Below are 25,797 nucleotides of genomic sequence, written 5' to 3' on the forward strand. Positions count from 1 at the left end.
AGACGGCTTCCATGGGCTTTAATAGAAGCCGGCGGGAGCCGTCCCCTCGGGAGACCCGCGTTTGAATGGAGCATGTCCGGATTTTTTCCTGCACGCGGGACCCGCGCCTGCAGGGAAAAATGACATCCGCAGGTGTTTAACTACCTATGGGTGTCTAATGCATCCCTATGGGGCGCGGATCCGCGTGCGGGAGAAACGCTGCAGATTTTAAATTAGAAATTGCAAGTGGGCATGAGGCCTAAGAGTACCCAACAGGCGTCTTCCAACATCGGAGCTGTACAGCCTTAAATCATAATGTCTTCAGAGGTCAGACAGCGGATTGGAAAGAGTTAATCTGTTTTCCCTTAGTCCTAACAGCAGCAAAATTGATGATGAGGTGTTCTGCCTCTGTGAACTAGCAGGACAGATGGAATGTGTTATGACATATAAGTAGCCTAACCTAGAGCCCCGCCTCCCACCACTCCTACCCAAAAAATCCTGCTATGTCTTATTTTCAGGGTATGTTGACTTATTTTCAGGGAAACAGGGTATATAGGGGCAGAACTCCTCTTCTATAATGTGTTATCACAAATAAAAGGGTAGGAAGCTTGTGCTGCTACGACTAAGGGAAAACAGATTAAGAATCACAATCAACGCTTCCCTTACGTCCAACAGCAGCACAAGTAATGGGGATCTAGCAAGTAGTAACCCCCCTATCCTGCTAAATTGTGTTCAGTTCTGAGTGCCATTAAAACTTCTATCTTTGAAAGCATTCTTACTTCGCAGCATTTTTTCCACACTTGTCTTGCACAGAGCTACACATGTGTATATAGTTCCATCCAGTGTCACACCGCGTCCCACGCCATCAGGGTTCAAGCAGAAAACCAGAATAGACTCTGAGAGCAGCCCGGATTTATATAAGGGGAGGTGGGGGGGGAATAAAACTCAAACGACCCACCTATGAAGTGGTGGGGTACGCGATATGTTCATGTACAGCAAACTATGGTGTGTCAGACATTAGAAGGGCTATTTTCCTACGGCGATCCCTAATTTTGGTCTTGCATGGATGAAATGAGTTTCTTGTCTTATTTTTTTTTTTCTGTACTCTTCCCAAAAACTATTCTCTAACCAATATTTGTTTCTGCTTCTCACGACAACCAATTAGATTCTGGCCTTCATTCCCATTTATCAGGGCTCGCTCACACGAACGTATTGTTACAACGTATCAATCTGCCACGTTGCCACTCAAACGAATTGCGCGAAATACGCATGCAAGATAAATCGCAGCTTGTTCTATCTGGGCGCGTATTACAGGCGCATACATGCCAAGATAGTGCATCGCTATTAGCAGCAAGTACACAATGCCATTGTGCACTTACCGTGCGCCGCACGCGCTTCCCGTAGGTAGCATGCGGCGAATTACAGCCATCTGAGCCCAGCCTTAATGGAAGCTGCAGTCAGACTGCTGTGATGCCATTAATGCTTCTTGATGGATTGGGTATTATCATGGGGCGTATTTAACAACTACTGTTACTTACAGAGTACTTCTAGTGTTGTGTGCACCATATAGTACACAGCGATGCTGAACAGAGCGGTGGCCAATAATCCTTTGGGATGACAGATGCATTAGACACAAATGGATAACTCAGACAAGCTCTTTAATTCTTTGGGTAGTTCTTCTTTAATAGGATAGTGATTGTAAACCAAGTTGGCACCAGTAACCCACGCAGAAGGAGATTAATGCCGCTAATGTTTTTTCTGCTTCCTCTTGGCCGGACGGCATTTTCTGCAGCAAAATGAGAAGATTTTCATGATGATGAAGATGATGATGAAGAGGCAGACCAGTAGGAAACCAATGACATCCAGGCAGTGGTACTGGTACCAGGTTAGATCGTGCGCTGCTGGTCGTAGGTGCTTTGCTCCCTTGTGACGCATGACGAACTCTATCCAAAAGACCGCTCTGTCTAGTGGTTTCACTGGCTGGTCATGGTGGATCTGTGATATTCTCAGGGCATTTTCTTTATAACTAAAAGATAAAATGTTGGAACAACTAAAATTTGTGTTTTGTTTCCCCAAATTAAACATTTTTCAATAATTGCACATAAAGGGGTTGTCCAGGGTGAGAAAAACCTGGCTGCTCTATTCCAAACACCATTGGGTTGTGTGGTATTGCAACTCAGCTCCATTGAAGTGAATGGGAACTAAGCTGTACTACCAAACACATCCCACGGTCAAGGGTGGCGCTGTGTTTTGAAGAGAGCAGCCATGTTTTTCCAACCCTTTAAAGGGAACCTGTCATCTGAACCGTTCGCACCAGTATATCAATCAATAAGTACAGTATACTTAGTTTTGATTGGTCCAGTGGGCCTACCTCTAGCATTTCAGCCCCCAGGGTCACCTCTATAAACCCACCCATCTTATACCATCTATGGCTTAAAGAGAATGTCGATGCCGAACCTGATGTCACTCTCTTCTGCTTATGTAAGAGACTTACATAAATAGTCATGTCCCAGGAGATGAGAGGAGGGAGTTCCCAGGTAAAGAAATAATATCCCTAAGGCCTCATGCACACTGGTGGATTTTTGCTGCGGAATCCAGAGCGGGTGCCCACATCCGGATTCTGCAGCAATAACCCTTCGTAGTATGCACGGTTTCCACTCGCGAATGAAAAATCGCTGCATGCTCCATTGTACTGCGGTTCCTGCAGCCTGTCTGCAATTGACATTGCGGATACCACGGGAACAGCAGGAGTTTAAAAAAAAAAAAATCTGTACTGCACACGTCCGACGTCGAGCCACAAAGACCATCCATAGTACAGAAAAAGAAAAGCAGGTAGCGTGGATGCCAGTCGGGCACAGGGTCAGATTCTGCTGCGGAATCTGGCCCGCCTGTGTGCATGCGGCCTTAGACTCCAATTTAGCCCTAAGCCAAACCTGCCACAATGTTAACCCAACTGGTCCACTCTCTGCTGGACATTACAGTGACCCCATGACCTTGATCATTGTTAGTCCACCTATACCAGTGTGTTTGTGAATTTTTTATTTTAAGAATATGTAAATATTAAACTTTCTCATGAAGATCCTACCTTGGATCATTAATAACGGTGTTGACGGCATCCACCAAGTCTTGGCTCTGCATCTTGTTGATGTCTAGCATTACCGCCATGCCTTTGGTCTTCATATGAATAATATTATCTGGCTGATCAGCAAATAGTGGAATTCCCACCATAGGCACTCCATGATAGATGGCTTCATAAATTCCATTAGTCCCTCCATGAGTTATAAAGGCTTTGGTCTTTGGATGGCCTAAAAAGAGGACATTTTAATGATACTGTTTCAGTGATAGATTATTGCTGTAAGTAATAGTCCCATTATAACTAGAGATGAGCGAGCGTACTCGCTAAGGCAAACTACTCGAGTGAGCAGTGCCTTATGCGAGTACCTGCCCGCTCGTCTCAAAAGATTCGGGTGCCGGCGGGGGGGGAGCGGTGAGTTGCGTTTCTCCCTGCTCTTCCCCGCCCCCCGCCAGGGGAGGGGTCTAATGCCAAACAAAAAAGAGCTACAGTTTTTGGGGATTTTTTTATGGCATTCATCGTACGGTTCATTCGATTTTCCTCTATAGGTTGCTGCAATAACGGCAATGCAAGATTCCTAAACAAACTTTTGTGTATTTTCATTACCAGCTGAACTATTCAGCAACGTTTACAGAAATAGGTTGATCCGCCTTTCGCTTCACATTTCCGCCCTTTTGCATGTTCAGTAGAGAACACAGTCATGTCCTAATGGCAGAACAAGTAATCACAGGAACCATTGCAAACTCTGGAACGACCCTGTCAAAACATTTCCTCTGCCTCTCCCTTTCACTCGCCAGCCGCCACCCGTCCCCTACTCTGCCGATGACTCATGATTAGTGCAATATTTCTGATTTTAGAAGAAAAGCAATGCTTCTCAGAATTCTGTTTGATGATTACTGAGACGATCCAGAACTAGTCCTTCTGCAAAACTGGTTTTCCCACTGAGAGAATCATCATTATAACTACTGTAGTCATTTTAAGAATGATGGAAAAGGGATCTGGCAGAACTATGAATGAAAACCTCTGGCGGTATTTAGGAGCTTTCATTCTTAGTATACATATACGACACATGATTGTCTTTGCAGCATTAGCATGTGTCTTTAGAACTTAGCTGAAGAAGCGTTCTGCACATTAAACACATGTATCACGCTGAACGTTTATTTGGCGGTAAAGGGGTTGTCTCACGCCGAAACGGGGTTTTTTTTTATTCAATAGGCCCTCCGTTCGGCGCAAGACAAACCCAAGGGATGGGTTAAAAAAAAAAAAAAAAAAAAGTTTATTACTTACCCGAACCCCTCGCTGCGGCGACTTCTTTCTTCCTTTACCAAGATGGCCGCGGGTCTTCTCCCATGGTGCACCGTGGGCTCTGTGCGGTCCATTGCCGATTCCAGCCTCCTGATTGGCTGGAATCGGCACACGTGACGGGGAGGAGCTACGAGGACCAGCTCTCCGGCACGAGCGGCCCCATTCACCAGGGAGAAGACCGGACTGCGCAAGCGCGTCTAAAAACGCCAGAAGACAGCGAATTTAGACGGATCCATGGCGACGGGAACGCTAGCAGCGGAGCAGGTAAGTGTATAACTTCTGTATGGCTCATAATTAATGCACGATGTATATTACAAAGTGCATTAATATGGCCATACAGAAGTGCTGAACCCCACTTGATTTCACGAGACAACCCCTTTAATACCTCTGCATGTAACACCCTGTTTGCATGTAGTGTATATACTGTAAAAAAAAGTTTCTCAGAATTCTGTATGATGATTACTGAGACAATTTAGAACTAGTTCTTCTGTAATGTAGAGCTGGTTTTCCCATTGAACAAGTCATAATTATACCTGCTGAAGTAATTTTAAGAATTATGGAAAAGTGATTGCAGAACTATCAGCATAAACCTCTGGCAGCATTTAGGAGCTTTAATTCTTGGCATATATGTGCAGCATTAGTATGTGTCTTTAGAACTTACCCAAGAGATCATTCTGTGGTATCCAGTCATACAACACCGTGTTCTTCCCTAATGCAGATGGTCTTTTGCCACGGTATCTCCAGATAACCTGTTCATATAGCAAAATGATTATATATGTATGGGTCCCTTGGGTATAATGTGTAGAGTAGGCCTATCTGAGTGAGGTCGCTGTACATGTTAGGTGGGCTCACACAATGTCACCAAAATCTGTGCTAAGAACCTTAAAGGCTTTAGAAACCTTTGTACATGAAAAATCAATAGACACATATCTTACTAAGTCCCTGCAGAAAACATAATGTTGCACTTATCTGTGGTTCTGCATTGAGTTTTTCTTCTTCTGCATTTAGAAAGCTTCATACTTTGTTTACAGGCTCTCCTACTTTCAAGTTTCTTGCATGGGGTATTCCCAGCACTGATAAACTGGTCTCTCCTATTAACAAGCTCAGCTCCACCTTTGCTCTCCTTTTTAGAGGCTGCATAGCCACACCTACTCAATACTACATAGCTCTCACCGGTACTGTTGTATCTTGTCTCCACCGGAAGTGAATGCCCACAGCTGTTGATTGGCTAACTTGCCGACAGTGGTTTACACCAGGTGGGGGGACGTGGAGAGCGAGAGCAGGGCCGTTAATGTTGACGGCGGCAGAAGACAGGGACTGACAGTCATCGGGGGACAAGGAGACAGCAGGGCCTGCTGCAGGGGCTGGCCACCCGGACAGAAGCTGATATAGCAGCGCTGATGAGACCAGCGCAGCCGGCAACATTCACAGCAGGGTACGGACAGCTCCAGGACAGGGAGGGGAGAAGTCAGAGCACCGGGGAAAGTCACAGCTGATGGGCTATTAGACAGCCGAAGATGGAGGAGAGTGACAGCACCGGAGACAGTTCATCACTGATGGAAGGCCGGCGGGAAGAGTCATAGTGGGGGACCGACAGCGCTGGAGCAGGGAGGGGAGAAGGCAGAGCGCCGGGGAAAGTGACTGCTGACGGGCTGTTACACCGCTGCTGATGGGGGAGACTGACAGGGCTGGAGAGAGTGCATCGCTAATGGGAGGCTGGCATGGAGAGTGCCAGGGTGGGAAGGCAGTGCCGGAGGCAGGATGACAGAAGGAAGAGCGGCAGGAACACTGACAGGAGGTGCAAGGTAATATTATGTTAGACGGGGGAAGAGGGAGGCGGGGGAGAATGACAGGAGCCGCGAGGAATGTGAGTTAGCCAGTTGGCAGCTGTGGGCGTTCCATTATACTCCCCCTGGACAAACCCTTGTCTCCACCCATAGTTCTGGTGGAGACAAGATACAACAGTACCGCTCTCACCTTCTCTCTGAGTAGCTGCTTGTTTCATTGCCCCTCACTGCAGAGAAGAGCAGTAGATTTACCTGGAGTGAGTTACAGCTCTCTGTAATATCGTGTTTCCCCGAAAATAAGACCATATATACATATATAGGCATACACACATATACATACAGCAGGACCTTTATAACGACAGTTATGAGTTCCTTACCTTCTGAGGCAACTGACTCAGAGCAGCAGCAATCACATTACTTCTTTCATCTGTCAAGTTTTTCACCATAGAGCCAAGTGAGAATACAATCATCCCGTGTTCTCCTGAGCTCTGAGCAATCTTTTCCATATCCTTCAATGAACAAAATGTTTTTAGTTACAATTTTATATTGCAAACAATACAGATAGTCCCCGACTTGCGAACATTCGACTTACCAATTTCGCAAGATACGAACAATCTGTCCTGCACAGTATGATGTCATGCTATGGCATGACATCATACTGTGCAGGGACCGGGCAGCCTGATAGAAGCCTGTCCGGTCGGATCGCGGTTGCTAGGCAGCTGGGGGCCTTCTGAAAGGCCCCAGGGCTGTCTATGCAGAGTGCCTATCAAGCCGTGCGCTTGATGGGCACTCTGCATAGGCAGCCCTGGGGCCTTTCAGGAGGTCCCCAGCTGCCTAGCAACCACACAGCGTCCCGCGATCTCATCATTGGACGCTGTACGGGCCCCCTGAATGTCGGGTGCCGGCTGTTTCTTACAGCGGGCACCTGGCGGCAGCAGTTCCGACGAGCCACGCCGCTCGTCAGAACTGTTAACACTTTAAGTACCGCTGTCAGAGCAGTATTTAAAGTGTTAACAGTTCTGACAAGCGGCGCGTCTCGTCGGAACTACTGCCGCTGGGTGTCCGCTGGAAGAACAGCCGGCACCCGACATTGTATGGAGCGGGATCCACCCGCGATTCCGCTCCATACAAGCATATGTTCGACTTGCGAACAGGTTCCTGGAACGGAACCTGTTCGCAAGTAGGGGACTAACTGTATATTCAATATGTTCATTAAACATAAAACTTAGCTATACCATATCAAAGTTCGCAGTTTTAACCCTTTAACCCCTTCCCGCTCCAGGACGTGCATTTACATCCTGGAGCGTCAGGGTATGTATGAAGAGAGGTCGCGGGGCGACCTCTCTTTATGCAGCGCGGGCGCCAGTTGTTTACTACAGATGACACCCACGAGCAATAGCTGCAATCGACCGTGTGTCCCATACACCCCCCCTCCCTGTGCAGGTGTCAGCCACAGGCTGCCTTAGGAGACTGCCTATCAAGCCATCCCCATGGGGTGGCTTGATAGGCTGCCTTTCAAATTACAGTATGACATAATGCTATAGCATTGCGTCTTACTGCAGAAGCGATCAAAGCATCGCATGTTGTAGTCCCCCAGGGAGGCTTAAAAGAGAAGTTAAAAAAAGATCAATAAAGTTTTTTATTGTAAAAAAAAAAAAGTAATAAAAGTTGAAATCACCCCCCTTTTGCCATATCTGTAATTAAAAAATCTAAATCATAAAATAAAAATACATTATTTACCCCGCACGGTGAACGTCGTCCGAAAAAAAAAAAATAAAGAACGCCAGAAATGCACTTTTTCAGTCATCCTGTCTTCCAGAAAAAGCAATCAAAAAGTCGTATGTATTCTGAATTTGTACTAACGGAAACTACAGGACATCCCCCAAAAAATGAGCCCTCGCTCAACTACGTTGACGGAAAAATAAAAAAGTTATTGCGCGCACAAGATGATGGCAGAAAATAATTGAAAAAAAATAAATGGAAAAAAAAGGGGGCCGCGTCATTAACAAGTTAAAGACCCGGGTGTTTTAGTCCTAAAGGATACTTTTTATTGATTTTACCCATGTGGTGGTTTTACTGCCCTATTTTTATTTTCTTCAGCTACTAAAATTATTTTTGCAGCGTTGTTTTTGCATGCCATATAGGGCTATGACGTTAAGATTTGAAGTTCCCCTTTAAAGTTATTATATTGAAAGGCAACTTCAAATCTCAACGTCATAGAAGGATTTGGGATTATAGGTTTATAACCATCTTTGACACTCTCAAGACAGGAATCAATATTGCAAGTGGCTTCATGCATCATTGGAGACTATGAGAAATCTATAGCACAGATAACACACAGGCCTGGTGACCCCCTAACACCAATTTAGAGACATTAAACTTTCACATCCTTATCATTGGATTAATTAAGTATTTACTCCTCCATTCATCCTGTTCTGGTATTGTTTTAGGTGTAACTTAATCACATTCATGTCTGTGCCTTGTTATATGTATGAATGCATGCTTCTTCGGATCTATTCCATTAAGCCTGACGAAGAACCCTAAGTAGTTTTGAAAGCTCGCTATAACATCATGTATTTTTGTTAGCCATTAATAGTTATTGTAGCTACACAATTATTTGGTCTTTCTTACTGATAACAATCACATTTTGCTAACGCGTTAGCAAACTTTTTTCTCTTCACATCCCCCTGTAGTGCTGTAGCAAGTTACACCCGTCGGTCACATGATCGCCAAGTCAAAAAGCGGAAGTGGTACCTTCACTTTCTTTCTTCACTATGTAGCGCTCTAGCGCTCATTGAGCACTATGTAGCCTGCAAGAAAGAAGGCAAAAGCAGTTAAAAAGCGCTTCTGCCTTATCCTCCAGGGCCTTTTGCTGGGACTAACAGCCAAAGACCCGACCTGCTCTTGCTAGATTACAGGAGCTTTAATCCTGCGCCGTAGTTTAACTATCAGCCAAAATTAAAGCCCAGGACCAAGCTCAATACATTTGTAGTGCTTGTTCCTTAATGGGTTAAAGCGTACCTAACTTGTGAGACAAGTTATGCTCCTCTAACAGTCTTTGTGCGTCTCATTTACAATTCTGTAATATTCTTTCATTAAAGGGAACATGTTCCATACACACGTCTGTGCCCAAACTCAGAGAGTGAATTCTTGGTCTCAAATCAATTGCGCGGTGCCTGGAGCTCCCTGACTCACTGCCTCAGGCCAGTCTCCACTCCCCCTCCTCTCAATCCCTGCCTTCCCCGACTCCTGATGTCAGTGCTTGTAGCACTGAAGCCCTGCCTGTGAGCTGTGTGGCCCACTCCCCGTCTCTTCCAGTGCTTGCACAACTCAATATACTGTATCTACTTCATGTCAGTGCAGCTGTACACTGCTATTTGTCCAATTTTTTTCTCTAGCCTCTTACTGAGTTATTTAACTCTTTCTATCTGTTCTCTAGTATGAGTCTATGGGAACCATATGGCTGTAAGCTTGATGCTTAATCAAAGGAATGTTACTATATTTTTTGACATACAATGTCCATATATTTCATTTTGCACAATTTAATTTGTGCATAAGGAAAGTCAGAGCCCATTAACATTTGTGTATACAAGTTGCGCCTGAGGTTCTTGCAACTCACATTGGACAGCACAAGCCATTGCATGTCCAATTCGGGTCTTTGTTCTCAGTGAGAGAAACCAAGTAACCTTGTAGATATGATACCTTTAATGGCTAACAAAAATTCATGATGTTACAGCAAGCTTTCGGGATATCACCCCCTTTGTCAGGCTATTAAATGAAACTAGTTAGGATGGCACATAATTGTTGCCATCCACTAGGTGGTGCTGCATCTCCTTCCATGTGCAGGTTGAAGGAAAGATAAGACACATCATAAAACTGTCCTGAGCTCAGTGGACTGATTTATGATGTATGTCTCAGCTCTGTTTGTATGTTGTTTTAAGTTTTGAGTGCAAAACAGTCTCAAATTTCTATGTGTAACATTTATTTAGATCAAGAGGAGTGTGTCCCCCTCCCCTCTTCATCTGTATGGTATAATTAGGCGCCATCCTAACTAGTTTCATACAAAAGCCTGACAAAGGGGGTGATATCCCGAAAGCTCGCTGTAGCATCATGCATTTTTGTTAGCCATTAAAAGGTATCATATCTACAAGATTACTTGGTTCTTCTCACTGAGAACAATCACACTTTATTCTACTGGCTAACACCAAACCTTTTTTTTTTTTAAATCGGGTCTGTGATACGGATCAGAATAGGTCATGCCATGACTTTCTTCACACGGACCATTGATCATAGACAGCACAAGGAAAGGTAATACATCTTTGTGAATGGGCCCTCAGAGTTGCACTTACCTCTGGCAAAGGCTTTGGTGGTTTACAGTGCAGGCCTCCTACAAACTCAAAGTTAGGCAGGAGTGGTCGTGGATACTCAAAATCCCAGTATGTGCGAATGAGCCAAATTTCAGCTTTCCCCATAATTTCACACAATGTTGTTGGGCGACCTAATAAAAGAAAATACAAATTAGTGAGGACATGTATTAAATAGGTACGGGATCACATTCATATCAATGATACCTTTAGTGGACAACCAGAAAAATTATAGATGGAAGTTCCAGGTAAAACAAAAACCCTGGGGCTACATAAAAGGAGTTGTCCAGGCAGGGACGTAGCTCAAGGCCCATGGGCCTGGGTGCAAAAGTTTATCTTGGGGCCCCCCAACTTCTCTTAACCCCTTAAGGCAGAGGCGTAACTTGAAGCACTTGGGCCCCAATGCAAAACCTGTAACTATGCTTTATTCATAGTACTAGGCTCTCTATATTCAGAAGAGAGGCCTTATAGGCCCCCTAAGGCTCCGGGGCCCGGATGCAACCGCATCCCCTATAGTTATGCCAGTGTGTTCGGGGATTATAACAACTTTTTAAACATAGATACAACTCTGTTAAATTAATAAAAATAGCGCTACTTACCTGCCCTCAAACGCCAGTGGTCCAGTGTTGCAGTCCCATGGTTCTCCAGAATGGGAACAGCTACCACATGACCAATGTAGCCTATCAGACGTCACAGTGGACAGGTGCCATTCCCCTGGTATACCTGGTCAAAACAACATCTAACCTCTGTGGCCTCTGATTGGCTGCAGCAGTCAGATGGTAGCTGTTTCACAACAATAACCGGGACGGACATGTGTTGCAGCGCTGGATCGCCGGGTCTGAGGATTATTGTAACAGAGTTGGATCGATTTTTAAAAAGTTGTTATAATGCCCGGACAGCCCCCTTAAACCCATGTGTTAATGTCTGGAAAGTCCTTTCAGTTTGAATTAGCATATTTTTCATATTTGGTTGGTCTGTTTGTCTGTCTGACTAACTAATCTTTCTTGGTATGAACAATTAAACTAGCTCAGAGAATTTCACTTTCCCTCCCGTGTTGTGGAAAGTAAGTGACTTTTTTTTGAGAAGTCTAGGTCTATTAGCCTTCACATGGTTCAGATTGTGCAGAGCAAAGTTATCAAACTGGAAAAAGTGTTCTAAATCAGTTACGGTGCTGCTGAAAATCCAGGATTCTGTTTGAAGCTCCTGCCCTCTCTGGTCCTGATGTTCAACAGCCTTCAGTCTTCCCTGTCATAAGGCCACCTCCACATGGGTGTATCGGCACCTGCAAAATTTGTGCACACAATATGCAGAGAATAGAACCCATTAAAGGGGTTGTCCCGAGAAAGCAAGTGGGGGTATACACTTCTGTATGGCCATATTAATGCACTTTGTAATGTACATCGTGCATTAAATATGAGCCATACAGAAGTTATACACTTACCCCCTCCGGTGCTGGCGTCCCTGTCTCCATGGTGCCGTCTAATTTCAGCGTCTAATCTCCCGATTAGACGCGCTTGCGCAGAAGGGTCTTCTCCCTTCTTTTGGGTCTCGGCACGAGCGGCGTTCTGGCTCTGCCCCCTTCTACGCGTCATCGCGTAGCTCCGCCCCATCACATGTGCCGATTCCAGCCAATCAGGAGGCTGGAATCGGCAATGGACCGCACAGAGCCCACGGTGCACCATGGGAGAAGACCCGCGGTGCATCGTGGGTGAAGATCCCGGTGGCCATCTTGGTAAGGTAAGTAAGAAGTCGCCGCAGAGCGGGGATTCGGGTAAGTACTAAACTTTTTTTTTTTTTAACCCATCCCTTGTGTTTGTCTCGCGCCGAACGGGGGGCCTATTGAAAAAAAAAAAAGCCGTTTCGGCGCGGGACAACCCCTTTAATTTCAATGGGTTTGTTCACGTCTGCGTATTTTTCCTGCTCATTGCGGTCATCCAAAAATATGCACAGCAAGCTCTATTTTACTGCGCATGTGCGCACCCAAAGTCCCTATGGAAGTCAATGGGGATGTGTACATGCGCGCAAAATACACTAGGAGATACGTGAAACACTGCGTAATTGCGCAGGACAAAGAACACATCAGAAACTCATTAGACTAATTAGACACTTTAATCGGTGCATCTTTGTTTGTGGCACAAATGAACATGCCTCGTATGTGCCAAAAGGTACGTAAATTTGCCGAAGCGCGCAAGTTCATTCTGCAAACACATAGTGTGAAAATTATTTTTATATGCATAACGAACAAACAAACAATTGCTCGTGCTTGGAAGACCCCGTATACTGCAGCAGCAGAGACCTAACCAGCATTTCTCAAAATACGGGGCCCGTGGATAGCCCATGCGCAACCACAACTGTCTTTAGCCATCTTCACAAAGTCATGCCCCACTTTTCTCTCTCTTTTCCTTCTTTTCCTTTCCCACTCTTCCTCTTTTTACTTTTAGTCTCTTATTTCTTATACAGCCATGTTTGCCTTAGTTTACCACTAATATTGAAATTTTGTATCATTATGCACTTAGATTTTTGCTTAGATCTTTTTATACTGGTGCAGCAATGACAATAATTACATGCAGAACTTTAATTCTTATAGGAACTAAAAAAAAAAATCTCTTCATTTTACCCTTTTTATTAGTTCCCGTAAGGGACTTAAAACCTGTGATTGTTGGCTTATACTATATTTTAACAAGCTGTCTATTAAAGATTAGGCCACAGGCACGTCTTTAATAGGCAAACGATCGTGGCAGCCCTGGAAACATTCGGAAGTCCCCAGGCAGCCATGACACCAAACCATCGGTGAGGCTGTTCAGGACTTCCAAGTCCCGATCAGGACATTTAAATGCCGCTGTTACAAGTGACAGCAGCATTTAAAGGGTTAACAGGCACGATCAGAATTCTCTTTGATCGCAGCTATTGCTGTTGGGTGTCTGGTGTCAGAGACAACTGACACCCGCTGTGTACGGAGCAGGTTCGGCTCCCACACAAAATAGTGCAACATGCTGCACTAACTAGTCCAGGAAGAGTTTGGGCAGCATGCTGGAAGCTGGACTGACAACATTATAGCCTATGGGGGTCTGTCTAGTTCTGTTTGAGTCTGTCATGTGCCTGATATGACATCAATTCCGGCGTTGGGGGGTAAACTGGGCATTTGCTCAGTAACCTCTACCTTCAGTGCTGTCACTGTTGTTCAGCTGTGGCACTGTCTTGACATCAGTGGAGAGTAGTTGGGCAGCATTGCAGATGAACAACAGATAAAAACAGTGGCAGGAGAAGACACAGCACGGCAGTCTTGGTTCGACTACAAAAGCAGGCTCAGCCTCCAGAGCCCCAAACAATTCCAGATTACAATTAGTGGTTTGGGTGGCTACCCAGGGTTGACACTACCACACGGCCTGAACTGGACATTGGTTTTCTCCAGCAGGTTTCGGGGTATTTTGTAGTCTCCAAATTGTATAGTGTGCACACATAATCGACCAGATCAGACACAAGCTATCAGTCTCATATCCAAAATGGCTCTCTGGGCAGAAACACCCAGACGGCCCCTTTTATTGTAAAGCATAACACCTGCCCTTTAATGGGCGTGCAACAGATTACATCAGTAACATATAGAATTCTCATTTGTCGGATCATATAGAATCCCCCTTCCTTCCTGCCCACCTTCTCTCAAGTCCAATCTATAAGCAAGTCTTTGTCTTATGTACTTTCAGTTTTGAGCACATGTTTGTATCTCTTTGTTGTGAGCTGGATTATGGAGAAGATTCTGTGTGGGGGATGGGAAAGGACTGGGGAAACACTCAGTATTGAATACAAGCAATAACATATAACACTGTGATTTAACTCTTTCCTTATGCAGCAGAGTTCCACATTAGGCTGAAGTCACAAAACACACATAATACGTCTAGTTTAGTACAAATCGATAGACATTTTACACTGACTTATCATCATGTCTATCACAGGCCCATGGCCACACAAACTACTCACATATTTAACTCAACTTAAGCTAACTTCACACGGGCGAGCATGATAGGGGGCCGTGAATTCCATCCCCATATTGCGCTCCCCACCATGTGAAATTCCCAGGGATGCAAGGCATTTTCATAGGAAAACAGCCTCCCATCACTTTGGAGATCCAAGGATACTCCAGGATGGCTGTCACAGCCCCGGCAGAGGATTGCAGAGTTTCTCCCATTGCTTCCAGTGGGGCCGGCGATGCTGCGGCCTGCCCCGTTGAAAACAATGGGGCTGCAACACGAGATTATGCAGCATGATAGAACATGCCACGATTTGTTTCCCGCATCACATTGCGGTGCCATGCGGTAAAACATTGCTTATGCGTATGACACCATTCAAAAGAATGGGGTCCATATTTGTACATCTCAAAAGCAGAAATCTCGTGCGGCTTTATCGGGGCTACTAAGTAGCCCTTATGTATAAGGGCTACTTCACAGCAGCGAAAAACCCACAGCAAATAGTCAAATCTGAACCAAAATAATACAGATTTGGCTGTAGATTGTCTTGCAGGTCTGCTGTGGATTTTAACCCTTGTATTGCAAGGGTTAAATTCCACTGCAGAAATCTACAACATAAATAGGCGTGCTGCCCAAAAATCACAGTGGATTTGTTGCAGAAAATTTCCGCCTTATATGAAGGAGCAGATTTTGATTGCTTCCACATGGCTTGTATTGTGGTGTCGGATCTATGTAGTAACTTTGGTTCTTTTAACGTGTCTGTCATACGCTTGGTTCTGGTATCGGATCTATGTAGTAACCTTGGTTCTTGTATTGTGTTTATAAGTTTGGTTCTGATTCTTGATTCTGGTACTGCATCTATATAGTAAACTTGTTTTTGCTATCATATCCCATGTAGTAAGATTAGTTCTGTTACTGCATTTATGTAGTAAGTTTGGTTCTAGTTCCTTTTCTATATAGTAAACTTAGTTCTGTTACCATATCTATGCTATAAGCTTGGTTGTGTCACAGTAGCTACGTAGTAAGCTTGGATTTTTCATATTGTATCTATGCAATAAACTTAGTTCAGTATATCAGAAATTGTTTAAAAATGACCCTGTCTGTAAACTCTATTATTTTGGTCATTTAGCTTGTATAATGATGCTGAGCATCAGAAATCACACTGGATGCCCCCGTATAGGTCTAAGCCAACTGTGTGCACTGTACCAACTGATTGCCTCCTAGTGCTATAGCTTTATCGCTGAGAAGGGCACAAAACATATATAATAGAGTTCAATAGAGCAATGATTCTGTTGTGCATAAATAATAGAAGTATTGTAAATTCCCTTGAAAGGCCCAAACCACAATTTCACTTAAAATTGACAAGGAAGGTAAGGATGAAAATAGTTACAAAATATGACTAGCTAATAGAAATGAGCCAGAACGCTCGGCTAAGACAGTTACTCGAGTGAGCATCGCTCTTCTCGAGTAACTGCATGCTCGTCTGAGAAAATGCGGGGGGGGGGGGGAGCAGGGGAAGTGGGGGAGAGAGTGAGAGAGATCTCTCTCCCCCCCCCCCCCCCCCACGCTCCCCGCCACCCCCCTGCGTTTTCTCGGACGAGTATGCAGTTACTCGAGAAGAGCGATTGCTCGCTCGAGTAACTGCCTTAACCAAGCGTGCTCGCTCATCTCTACTAGCTAATACATCAAATACCATCTTGAATTATGTTGCACTAATACTATACACACATTTTCGAATTCTACATATTCCTACTAGCGTCCCGACTTGATTAGGATTTATTTACATTCTTCTTGGATTCTGCACTTATAGGTGCTCTCACATTTTTCGCCAACATGCCCATAGATTTGTACTGTATAGCTAAAAGTAAGTCCTTTTGGTATATAACTGGCCAATATGTGTCGATACACTGTTTTTCTTTTCAACTTGGGTTGAAAAGTGTTGCTGACTATGGGTATCTCACAAACTATATACCACGCTGCATATGTCTTTTTACATTGGGAGCCAATCGCAGACATATGTAACTGTATAGTCATACAACTACATATGTCTAGAGCATATATTTGGCAGCTCATTTCAAACATGGATGTACCCAAGCGCAGTGTGAATATAACCCTAAGTAACATTCATACACACATCTCACTATTCTCATTCATACTTACCTAATGCCTCACTGAAGTAGCCATCCCATTTTCCAGCAAAGAGTAGATGAAATAAGATATCTTGAAATATGTAAAAATTCATATTTTTCAGTCTTTCTACAAAAGACATTTTGTCAGTTAGCTCCACCATAGAGCCAGGAACGTAGGAAAATGGAGCTGGAAGTTGTCCACAGAGTCTTTCCATTGAGTTGCCTAATGAAAACCGGAAGGAGTAGACAAAGGGCACACCAAGCAGCTCAGCAAGAAGTTCACCGCATGGTTCCAATGGGTCTGAAATCACAACGTCAAACTTCTTCTCTTTTAGTTTTTTTAGCAGCAACTCATTTTTGACCACACCATTACACACGTGTTCTTGTATTCTTAGGTGTCCCGCTGTGAGCTTCTTCATTTCTTCATAGAACTCCCAATAAGACATTTTCGGCACATCATAAATCCACACAGCTAAGAATTCATCCAAAAACTTTTCATTCTTCTCTTTAGTAAACGGAACTGAGAAATGTTCATACTTCAAAGGTGAAGTATTATCAGTAAGTGTAACCATCATGGCTGAGTGAACCAACACCGTAACATCGTGGCCTTTATGTGCCAATTCCTCCAAGATTATTCTCAGATTTAAAAAATGACTGGTGTCCGCCGGCCAAGCCAAAACTTTCCCGGCAGAGACTGTGTTGAGGAAGCATATTGACAGCAGCAAGCGAAAAGCTCCAGCAGGGAACATGTTGATGATTCAGTGTGAGCTGAAGTTATGAGTAGCAGTCCGAAAAGTACAAACTTCACAGGGAGGAGCCAAAGGTTCTTAACACTAGAGGGAAAAATGATTTTTCAGTCCCCAGCACATATTTCAGTGCTGGTAGCCATGTTTCAAGTGTTTACTCCTAATATAATGTTTTTTTTGGTGTTTTGGCGAGTGAGTCCATTGGCTTCCGTACAAATTTTTTAAATATTTTTCTAGTATTTTAAGCAAACAGAACAATTACTTATTAGTTCAGCTTCTATGGAATGTCTACATGTCAGGGCAACTTTGGTACGGTTTGGCTTATCCTTGGAGCTGTCTACCATAGAGACACTGAGGAGGCGGGAGGTATGGTGCCAGAACATATACTGTAGTTTGTGAATAATGTCTGTTTTTAGACTATTCTCCTATCTCATACATTAGCCCTTAGTAATGTTTCTGCAAGAGATTCAAGTGGAGTGGACTGCAATTCTGAAAATCCAAAAATCAAATCAAAGGGGTTTCCTGGGCATATACTTTTGATGACCTATCCTCAAGATAGGTCATCAATAGTTGACCAACTGGGGTCTACCGCTCAGGACCCCGACTAATCAGCTGATCATGTGCCTGCTGTCAGTCCTATAACATACAGGGGTATAGAGCGGAAGCAGTTAGCTCCTACCTCTGTGTATTCCAGAATTCAGAGTTGCAGGTGCAGCTCTCATTAAAATCAATGACAGCTGGATCTGCAATTATAAGAGCGGCCAATACACAGGGGTCAGAGATAACTGCTTCCGCTCGCCTGTGGGTTGTGACACTAATAGCATGCGCATGATCAGCTGATTGGATGGGGTCCTTAAGCGATGGACCCCAGCCGATGAATTATTGATGAGCTATCCTGAAGATAGGTTATCAATATTATTTGCTGGGAAAACCCCTTTAATTTCAATTTTAATTGAAGGGTTTTTTTTTTGTGTAACTGTTTGTTGTTTTTGTGTGTATGTAGTGGCCCAGGGGGTTCCTACAGGGTAGCCACACAGTCACAAGTCCTGCAACACCTAGCTATATGCTCTTAGGAGACATAGAGGGTGCTGTCTCCCCTTTCTTCACAAGCTTAAGCTAATAACTTGGCAACAGCTGGCTGCTGATTGGCTACTTGTTATTCTATCCCTAATTGGTAGTGGGGGAAAGGTGAGAGCCAGGAGCGAGAAAATGAGCAGGGTGAGGCGGGATGTTGGGAGGAGTGTGGAGAGAAAGTGCAGGGGTTAAGACAGGAAGAGAAGGAGGAGTTAGAGTGAGGAGGTTGTTGTCGAGTAGGACATGAGAGGAGGTGCACAGCCGTGTGGAGAGGATTAACGTTGCCCATTGTTAGAAACAGGCATTTACATGCTTCCGGACCAAGCACAGTGTGGAGGAGAGAGATTGGGACCCATCTACACAACAGTGAGTTGCATGAGCCACTGTCAAAAGTAAAATCAGGGAAAGTGAAAGAAGCCCACTTCTAAAATAACTTCACAAACTGCATAGTAATCTTCAAGGAACTAGATAACTAGGACTGTGGGAATTCTTACCGAGTACCTTTAGAAGAAAAGAAAGAGAGAGTTTTTAAGTTGTATTGTATTAAATTGAAATTTGGAACAACGCTATTGTCTAATGCAAAGTAATACCTCTGCCATTACTGAAGAACTTTACCTGTTGTTTTCTCAAATGCTACAAAAGCTGATGTAAACTGAGTACCTCCAGTTTGCAAATCAAAGCTACCAGGACTTGTGTCAATTATTTCTCAGTTAACCCTTTGAGTCCCTTAAGAAAGAGGTACTGGGGTCACGTGACAAATCACCATTGCTAATTGTAGTAACCCTTTTGCCACTGTGTGCGACCGAGCCAGGCCTCTGCTGCCATTGCAGGGAGAGATCGCAGAGCCACTCGTGACATCCATCTTGTTTACCCGTGGTCTTCCCCACAGTGGCACCCCGCTGCATGTGGTTAAAAGCTTTGTTTGCTACTGATATGAAGCCAACATCACAAACATCATGAAATATAGTCTGTTCATGGCAATTAAAGAAAACTGGCTGGGTTGTTATGCACGGAAATTTGACGTTCGCCAGTGGCATCCCGAAGAAGTTTTAATTGAAGAGATTGTCTGGTTTCTAGTCAACCCCGCTTCAATAGGACCCCCTGTACTAAAATAAAAAAGTGAACAATACTTACCCCTCTGGGGCCACTGGGATACAGCGCTGCAGCCTCGCTGTGGTACCAGTGATTGCTGTGACAGAAGATTTCACAGGAAATCTGGGGATTGCTGCAGCCAATAAGAGACTGCAGCATCACCACTCTTTTTCCTGGTATTGGTGCTCACATCCTGAGCACCATGATAGCAGGAGCTCAGGAACATGATGCTGAAACCTCTCATTTGTTGCAGCAGTCATCTGATTTCCTGTGACATCATCTATCACAACAATCACCAGGACCACAGCGGGGCTGCAGCTCTGGATCCTGGTGGCCCTGAAGTATAGTAAGTATAGTTTATTATTTTAATAGAAGTTCTCCTGCTCCTGCCCTGGCTGACCCGCACCCCACAGGCAAACAGATCTAATCATTAACCCTTTTGGGACCCACCAATTGCTTGTATGTTTTAAACACCAGCTGAACTGACGAAGGGGTTATCCCCGAAACGCGTTTTCATAAGCTGATCACGTACTTTATTAAATAAAAGAAGTTTCCCAAACCTTTGGTCACTTCCTATTTGCTTTAACCTGGAGTGGTGCGCCTTCTCCACTGCCAGTTTTAGTCCTATTCTCTTACTCCATCACGCCCCCCAGTGGTGCATCATCTGGTCAGGCAGCATCTCCATTATTGAAGTTACCACTTCACTCTCTTCACCACTTTTACAGTATCATTTTTCACAACAAACACAACTGTACGGGTTTTGCTCCACCCCTCTTTTTCCTCCTCCTCCACATTTTGAAAACTAGACCCCTTAACGAATTCATATAGGGGGCCTATTTTGACCCCACAATTTTTAAATGAATCAAAGCAAAGCATAAGGAAAAAATTACGATTTTCATTTTTTGGCAATTGTGTCAATTTAAAAACAAGTTTTCTTTGTACAGCACAAATTTGAAGACTTTCACCCCGAAATGGATACCCCTGTTTGTCCTGTGCTCAGAAACATACCCATTGTAGCCCAAATCTGCTTACAGGACACATGACTAGGCCTTTAATGGAGGGAACACCCGTTGGACTTCAGGGCACAACGGAATAAATTCCAGGTCCCATTGCTCACTTTTGCAGAAAAAAAATGGACTCCCTAAAAATAATCCCCTCCCCCCCTCTCCTTTTTGTCATTCTCTAAATCTTAGATAAAAGTAATAATGTTAACTGTGTGGTATGTCCGAAGACAGGGGTAATTATGGAGGCCTGGTTGGGATGGGCACATGGGACAATAAAACCGGGGATCCCTCCTCCTCATTGGCACATTTTGGGGGGGTATTTCTTGGCTTCAGTGGCAGGGATGGGTTGTAAAAAGTGGCGCTCTGTGAGGCTTCGTAAGCTTGATGAGGCGCGGCGGATTCAAACAGAAGGCTTTCAACAAGCTGCTCCTGGAACTGCAGTAAGGCGAGCGTTCCCGGGGACCTCTTGTAAATTAGGTATTACTGGTAGCGAATTGGATAACGCCGGGCTCACACGGCCGTATGTGAAATCCACTTGCAGAGGCCAGGCAGAAGATCCCAGCTGTGAGCCCGGCCATGGCGCTGTGTACGACCGTGTAATGTACTGCGTATAACTACGTATTCACAGAGGCGGTCATGCGCAGTACAGCTATTTTGTTTATATTTCCCGCGGTGTCACTTAGCAATGACGCGGGTCCCCGCAGCTCGTACACAATGTAGTTGCATATGGGCTGCGGGTGTATCTGCAACGATAAAATAGAACCTGCTGCGTTCTGTTTTCTGCAAGTGGATTACGTAATTCCAACCTACTAATATGAGCGGAATTGTGCAATCCAATGCATTATTACGTAATAGCGGGCAAACGCTTGCAAAATCCACAATTCCTATCCTCTCTTGCGAGATCGGCCTAAGGTAGATCGCTTTCTATCACGGGACCGCTCAAAAGGCACCGGTCACTGTTCCAGGCTCTCGACTAACTTTCGTAGCCATGAGCAAGGAGATTTTACATTTCCTGGGCCCTCCCTAGCTTCTGCACATGTGTCCGGCGTTTTGCTGGCGGGCGCATGTGCAGAGGCTGGGGAAGATCTGTGGAGTAGGATCGCATCAGGGTTCAAATGCGGAGGCCTCCAGTAAGAAGTTTCATCTCCTGTCACCGATCGCATCAGTGAGGGGAGATGAAACTTCAATTTTTTTCTTAACTTTTAAGTGATCACCATTATCCATTGGATAACGGCGATCATGTGACTTGGAACCGCATACTGCATTCCCCGTGACATCTACAGGCTCTCGGCTAACTTTGGTAGCCAGTAGCAGGAAGATTTTAAATTTCCTGGGCAATCCTTGACTTTTTCACATGCATCCGCCATATTGCTGATGGATGCATGCACCGAAGCTGCGAAAGGTCCACAGATAAGGATCCAATCGGGGGGGAAATCGGGGGACCTCAGTTAGGTAAGTAATTTCATCTCCTTTCATGGATACGATCTGTATGAAGAGATGAAGCTTTAACTTTTTAAACTTTTTTGAAATATTTTTTTAACTTTACATGACCGTCGTTATCCAATGGATAATGGCAATCACGTGACCGGAAACCACATACAGCGGTCCCCGGTGACATCTCCCTGCACTCGGCTATCTTGGACAGCTGGGTGCAGGGAGATTTTAAATTTGCCAGGCTCTCTGGCCTTCTGCGCATGAAGCTCACGGCAGATCCAGATTGCTGTGGGACATCACTGAAGATGGAGGTGAGTATTTTCAGCTCCCCTCATGGATCTGATCCATGAGGGGAGCTGAAACTTTAACTTTTTTAGACTTTTTTTCTTTACTCTTTGTGATCGTCGTTATCCATTGGATAATGGCGATCATGGGGCTACGGAATGGTCTCAGCGGTCCCTAGTGACATCTCCAGTCTCCCAGCTACCTTCAGGAGCCAGGAAATTTCAATTTTCCTGGACCGCTCGGCCTTGAGTGCGTGACGTTCTACGGCTTGCACAGAAGGCGGCGTCAGGTCCTGGAAGGGCCAGAACGCCGAAGGGTAGATGTGAGTACTCTCAGCTCCCCTCATAGATCTGATCCATGAGGTGATCTGAAACGTTAACTTCTTTTAACTTTTTAGTTTCTTTCATGTGATATCGTGGCCCCCATGACAGCTCCAGGTTGTCGGCTGCCGACAGCATCGAGCTGTCACGTCCACAACCCATGTGGGGATAAAAGGCCCACTTAGGCATGACGTCACTAAGGGGTTAAGAACGTTAAATCTTTTCTAACCTATTTATTTTTCTTTTGAACGTTTTTTAGACAAGCGATCATTTGATCACCTGCATAATACACTGCACTACCTACATATTGCCTATGCTGTACAAACCTTTAGCATATTAGACCCTGATTTGATCACATTTCAGGGGACACAAAGAGTTCTCCCTCCTTCTGGAACCTTTCAGATACCACAATCACTATTGACTGTGGCAACTAAGGGGTTAAAAGCCCAGCTGTTATATCTCGTATGGATCAACTGTATCAAGCTAAACCCGACACGCTGCAAAAAAGAGCATGTTAGCGGTTTTCTTTTCCCTTAGTGACTGCTCTAAAGAGGCATATTAATGGTATAAAGGACAGCGGGCAGAGCGTATATCTACGGACAGAAGGCACACCAGGCTTTGAGGTAGGAGTGATACTGCAACTAACAATGATTCAGCATATTACAAAATCACTTGAAAACCAAGTTCGGTATCTTTTAATCCTTCACCTTTTCTTCAGATCATATAAGGTCACTTCTCGTTTTTGTAACTAGTTTTCATAAAAAAGGCCCATATACCGTATAGTCAAAAGGACCGCGGACTGTATACAGCCCGCTGCCTCATTTTATGTGGCCCGCTGTCCGTGCAGCATTCTACTCATCCAGCCTGTAGCTGGGGGCAGCAGTGCAGTCTGACCACTGACCTCTCTGCCATGGCTTCTGTGTGCGCCAACCTGCTGCAGCACAGATGCCGAGGAGAGAGGTCAGGCATGTTTTTGTGTGACCAAAGACACTGAGTAATTACACACACAAAAAAGAACGCACGCTGGCCAGTTAAAGTGGTGCCAAAATATTCAGTGAATACTCACATCACGTGAAAATAAATGCTCATGTGAAGAAACTCATCGAAATCAATGAGTCCTATTCACTACATGTGCGCAAAATGCATGCGTAATGCGCTGCATAAATACGCTCGTGTGAACAGGCCCTTTCTATACAGTCTAAGGCTGCCTTCAGACGACCGTATATCGGCCGGGTATTCACGCCTGGACGATATACGGCGTCTCTGCAGAGGGAGGAGGCTGGAAGAGCCGGGAGCAGTGCTCTGAGCTCCCCCCCCTACTATTTGCAATGGGAGGGGCAGGACAGGGGCGGGCTAGGTCACATAATTTAGCTCCACCCCCACCCCCCTCTCATTGCAAATAGTGCAGGGAGGTGGAGAGGAGGCGGGAGCTCAGTGGACTGCTCCTGGCTCTTCCAGCCTCCTCTCTGGCCGGCGTGAATACCTGGCCGATATACAGTCGTCTGAAGGCAGCCTTACAATTGGCCCTTTGAAGGCAACCATAAGGTGGTTTCACACGGACGAGTCAGTAAAAAAGCAGATTTACGAAATCAATTATTTTCAATTGTTTCCTTCCCATTAGTGATGTTTTCACTGATGCGATGTTGTGAGAACACAAAATCGTGGCATGCTATACCTTTCTGCGATGTGCGATTTTTTTTTTTTAGTTTTTTTTTTTCTCTCCCATGTTTCCCAATGGAGACTCCTTTTGTATTGTATCGTAACGCACAAACTTGCGTTGCGATGCGATTTTAACATTAGAAAGTTCTATTGATTTTTGCGCAAAAAAAAATCACAGCAAAAACGTAAGTGGCAGAAATGTGTTAGCGAAAACAATGCAGCGCTGACGCTCAAAAATCACAGGTGAGGCTGATAAAGCATGCTTTGAATTTCACTATTTTTCTGCGATATAAGTGTTAGGGAGGCAATATTTTATGTGGGCTCCTGAGGTTTCCATGCCAGGGCTGCTTTATAATCCCAGTGTGGCTCTGTCTCCACCCACCAGCTGAGGGACAAACGAGAATTAGAGATGGAACCTGCACAGTTGGACTGAGTAGGGCTGTAGCTTGCAAAGTTATGCGGCTGACATTAGCACATGACAGGTCCTGTTCAACTTGAATGTAATGCATGAAAATTACTACTACAGATCTCTGCTGACTGGTTTTCCAATAAAAGCCCATTTACACGAAGCGATGATCGCTCAAAAATCGCTCAAACGACAGTGTGACTGACAGCTTTGAGTGATCATTTTGCATAAACTATTAAGTAGCTACTCAGCTACTTAATAGCTTATTAGCGTGCAAATGAAGCCTTAGCTGAATGTAGTTAGTAGCCCGAGGGCTCTTATCTGCATTCAGCTCCTTTGTTCTCCGAAGGGCTAAATAGCTGAAACAATGCTATCAGCACTACCCACAGAGAACTCAGCATGCGCTCCTGATAAGACCGCACAATGATTTTTAGGCTGGCTTCAATTTAACGATCAGCTAGCAGTGCACGAAAAGTGCACGATGGCCGTGTGTTTAGACGCAACGATTATCACTCAAACGATCGCTTTAGAGCGATCATCGCTCCGTGTAAATGGGCCTTAAACGTTATTTGTTCCTTAGAACCGTGAACTCTGTATTTTCTATTGGAACTCACCCAGTATATTGCTGTAAAAGTTGTCCCATTGCTTCCAAACCAGTAACTGCAACAGATCATGCACAAGATACGACAATACATTTTGAACCCTTTCCAAGAAACACATTTGCGCCTTAAGTTCAGAGGTAGCTGCCGGTACGAAAGAAGCCGGTGTCGGAAGTTTACCACACAGTCTCTCAAACACAGAGCCTGGCGAAAATCTCAGAGTAAATACAAAAGGAACGTGTAGCTTCTCGGCAAGTAGATCCCCACATGGAAGTACTGGGTCCGAGAGGACAATGTCATAGGAAGCCAACCCAAGCTTCTCCAAGAGCCTCTTGCTCCTTAATATCCCATCACATATCTGCTCGTGGATGTAGGTCACATTTCTCGAGAGAGCTCGCAGTCTACTGTACATCCTCCACATTGAGACTTCATGCCTTTCGTATATCCAGAAGTGAAGGTATCTTTCCCAAACCGCATGGAGTTCTTCAGCAGTAAACTTTACCTCTACCATTTCTAAGTGAAGATTTGAGGATTGAGAGGTTACCTGTTGCTGCGAGGCAGTGGGCACAAGCATGGTGA

At 44.7% G+C, this 25,797-nt stretch overlaps 1 protein-coding gene across 3 annotated transcripts; it reads right to left on the bottom strand.

Annotated features, from left to right (window-relative positions):
* Positions 1-1,636: 1,636 nt before the first annotated feature.
* Positions 1,637-25,328, bottom strand: LOC136573158 (UDP-glucuronosyltransferase 2A2-like). Of its 3 annotated transcripts, none has more exons than XM_066574391.1 (6): positions 25,234-25,328; positions 10,494-10,642; positions 6,522-6,653; positions 5,019-5,106; positions 3,065-3,284; positions 1,637-2,005 (listed from the first exon to the last, which is right to left on the bottom strand). In XM_066574391.1, the coding sequence occupies exons 2-6, from the start codon at positions 10,614-10,616 to the stop codon at positions 1,726-1,728; spliced, it is 843 nt and encodes a 280-aa protein (XP_066430488.1). In that variant the 5' UTR covers positions 10,617-10,642; positions 25,234-25,328; the 3' UTR covers positions 1,637-1,725. The 3 variants fall into 3 exon arrangements, with proteins under 3 accessions (XP_066430488.1, XP_066430489.1, XP_066430487.1); XM_066574392.1 differs by lacking the exon at positions 25,234-25,328 and adding an exon at positions 23,456-23,472; XM_066574390.1 differs by lacking the exon at positions 25,234-25,328 and adding an exon at positions 16,631-17,389.
* Positions 25,329-25,797: the final 469 nt, after the last annotated feature.

The sequence above is a fragment of the Eleutherodactylus coqui genome, chromosome 7, assembly GCF_035609145.1.
Source record: "Eleutherodactylus coqui strain aEleCoq1 chromosome 7, aEleCoq1.hap1, whole genome shotgun sequence".
NCBI lineage: Eukaryota > Metazoa > Chordata > Amphibia > Anura > Eleutherodactylidae > Eleutherodactylus > Eleutherodactylus coqui.

Excerpts from the sequence above, each read along its gene's own strand:
- LOC136573158 (XM_066574390.1), bottom strand. The coding sequence starts at position 17,348 with ATGTTCCCTGCTGGAGCTTTTCGCTTGCTGCTGTCAATATGCTTCCTC. Across the intron at positions 5,107-6,521 it reads TGAGTCAGTTGCCTCAGAAG|GTTATCTGGAGATACCGTGG; the intron begins GTAAGGAACTCA and ends CTATATGAACAG. Across the intron at positions 2,006-3,064 it reads ACCGTTATTAATGATCCAAG|TTATAAAGAAAATGCCCTGA; the intron begins GTAGGATCTTCA and ends TTTATCTTTTAG.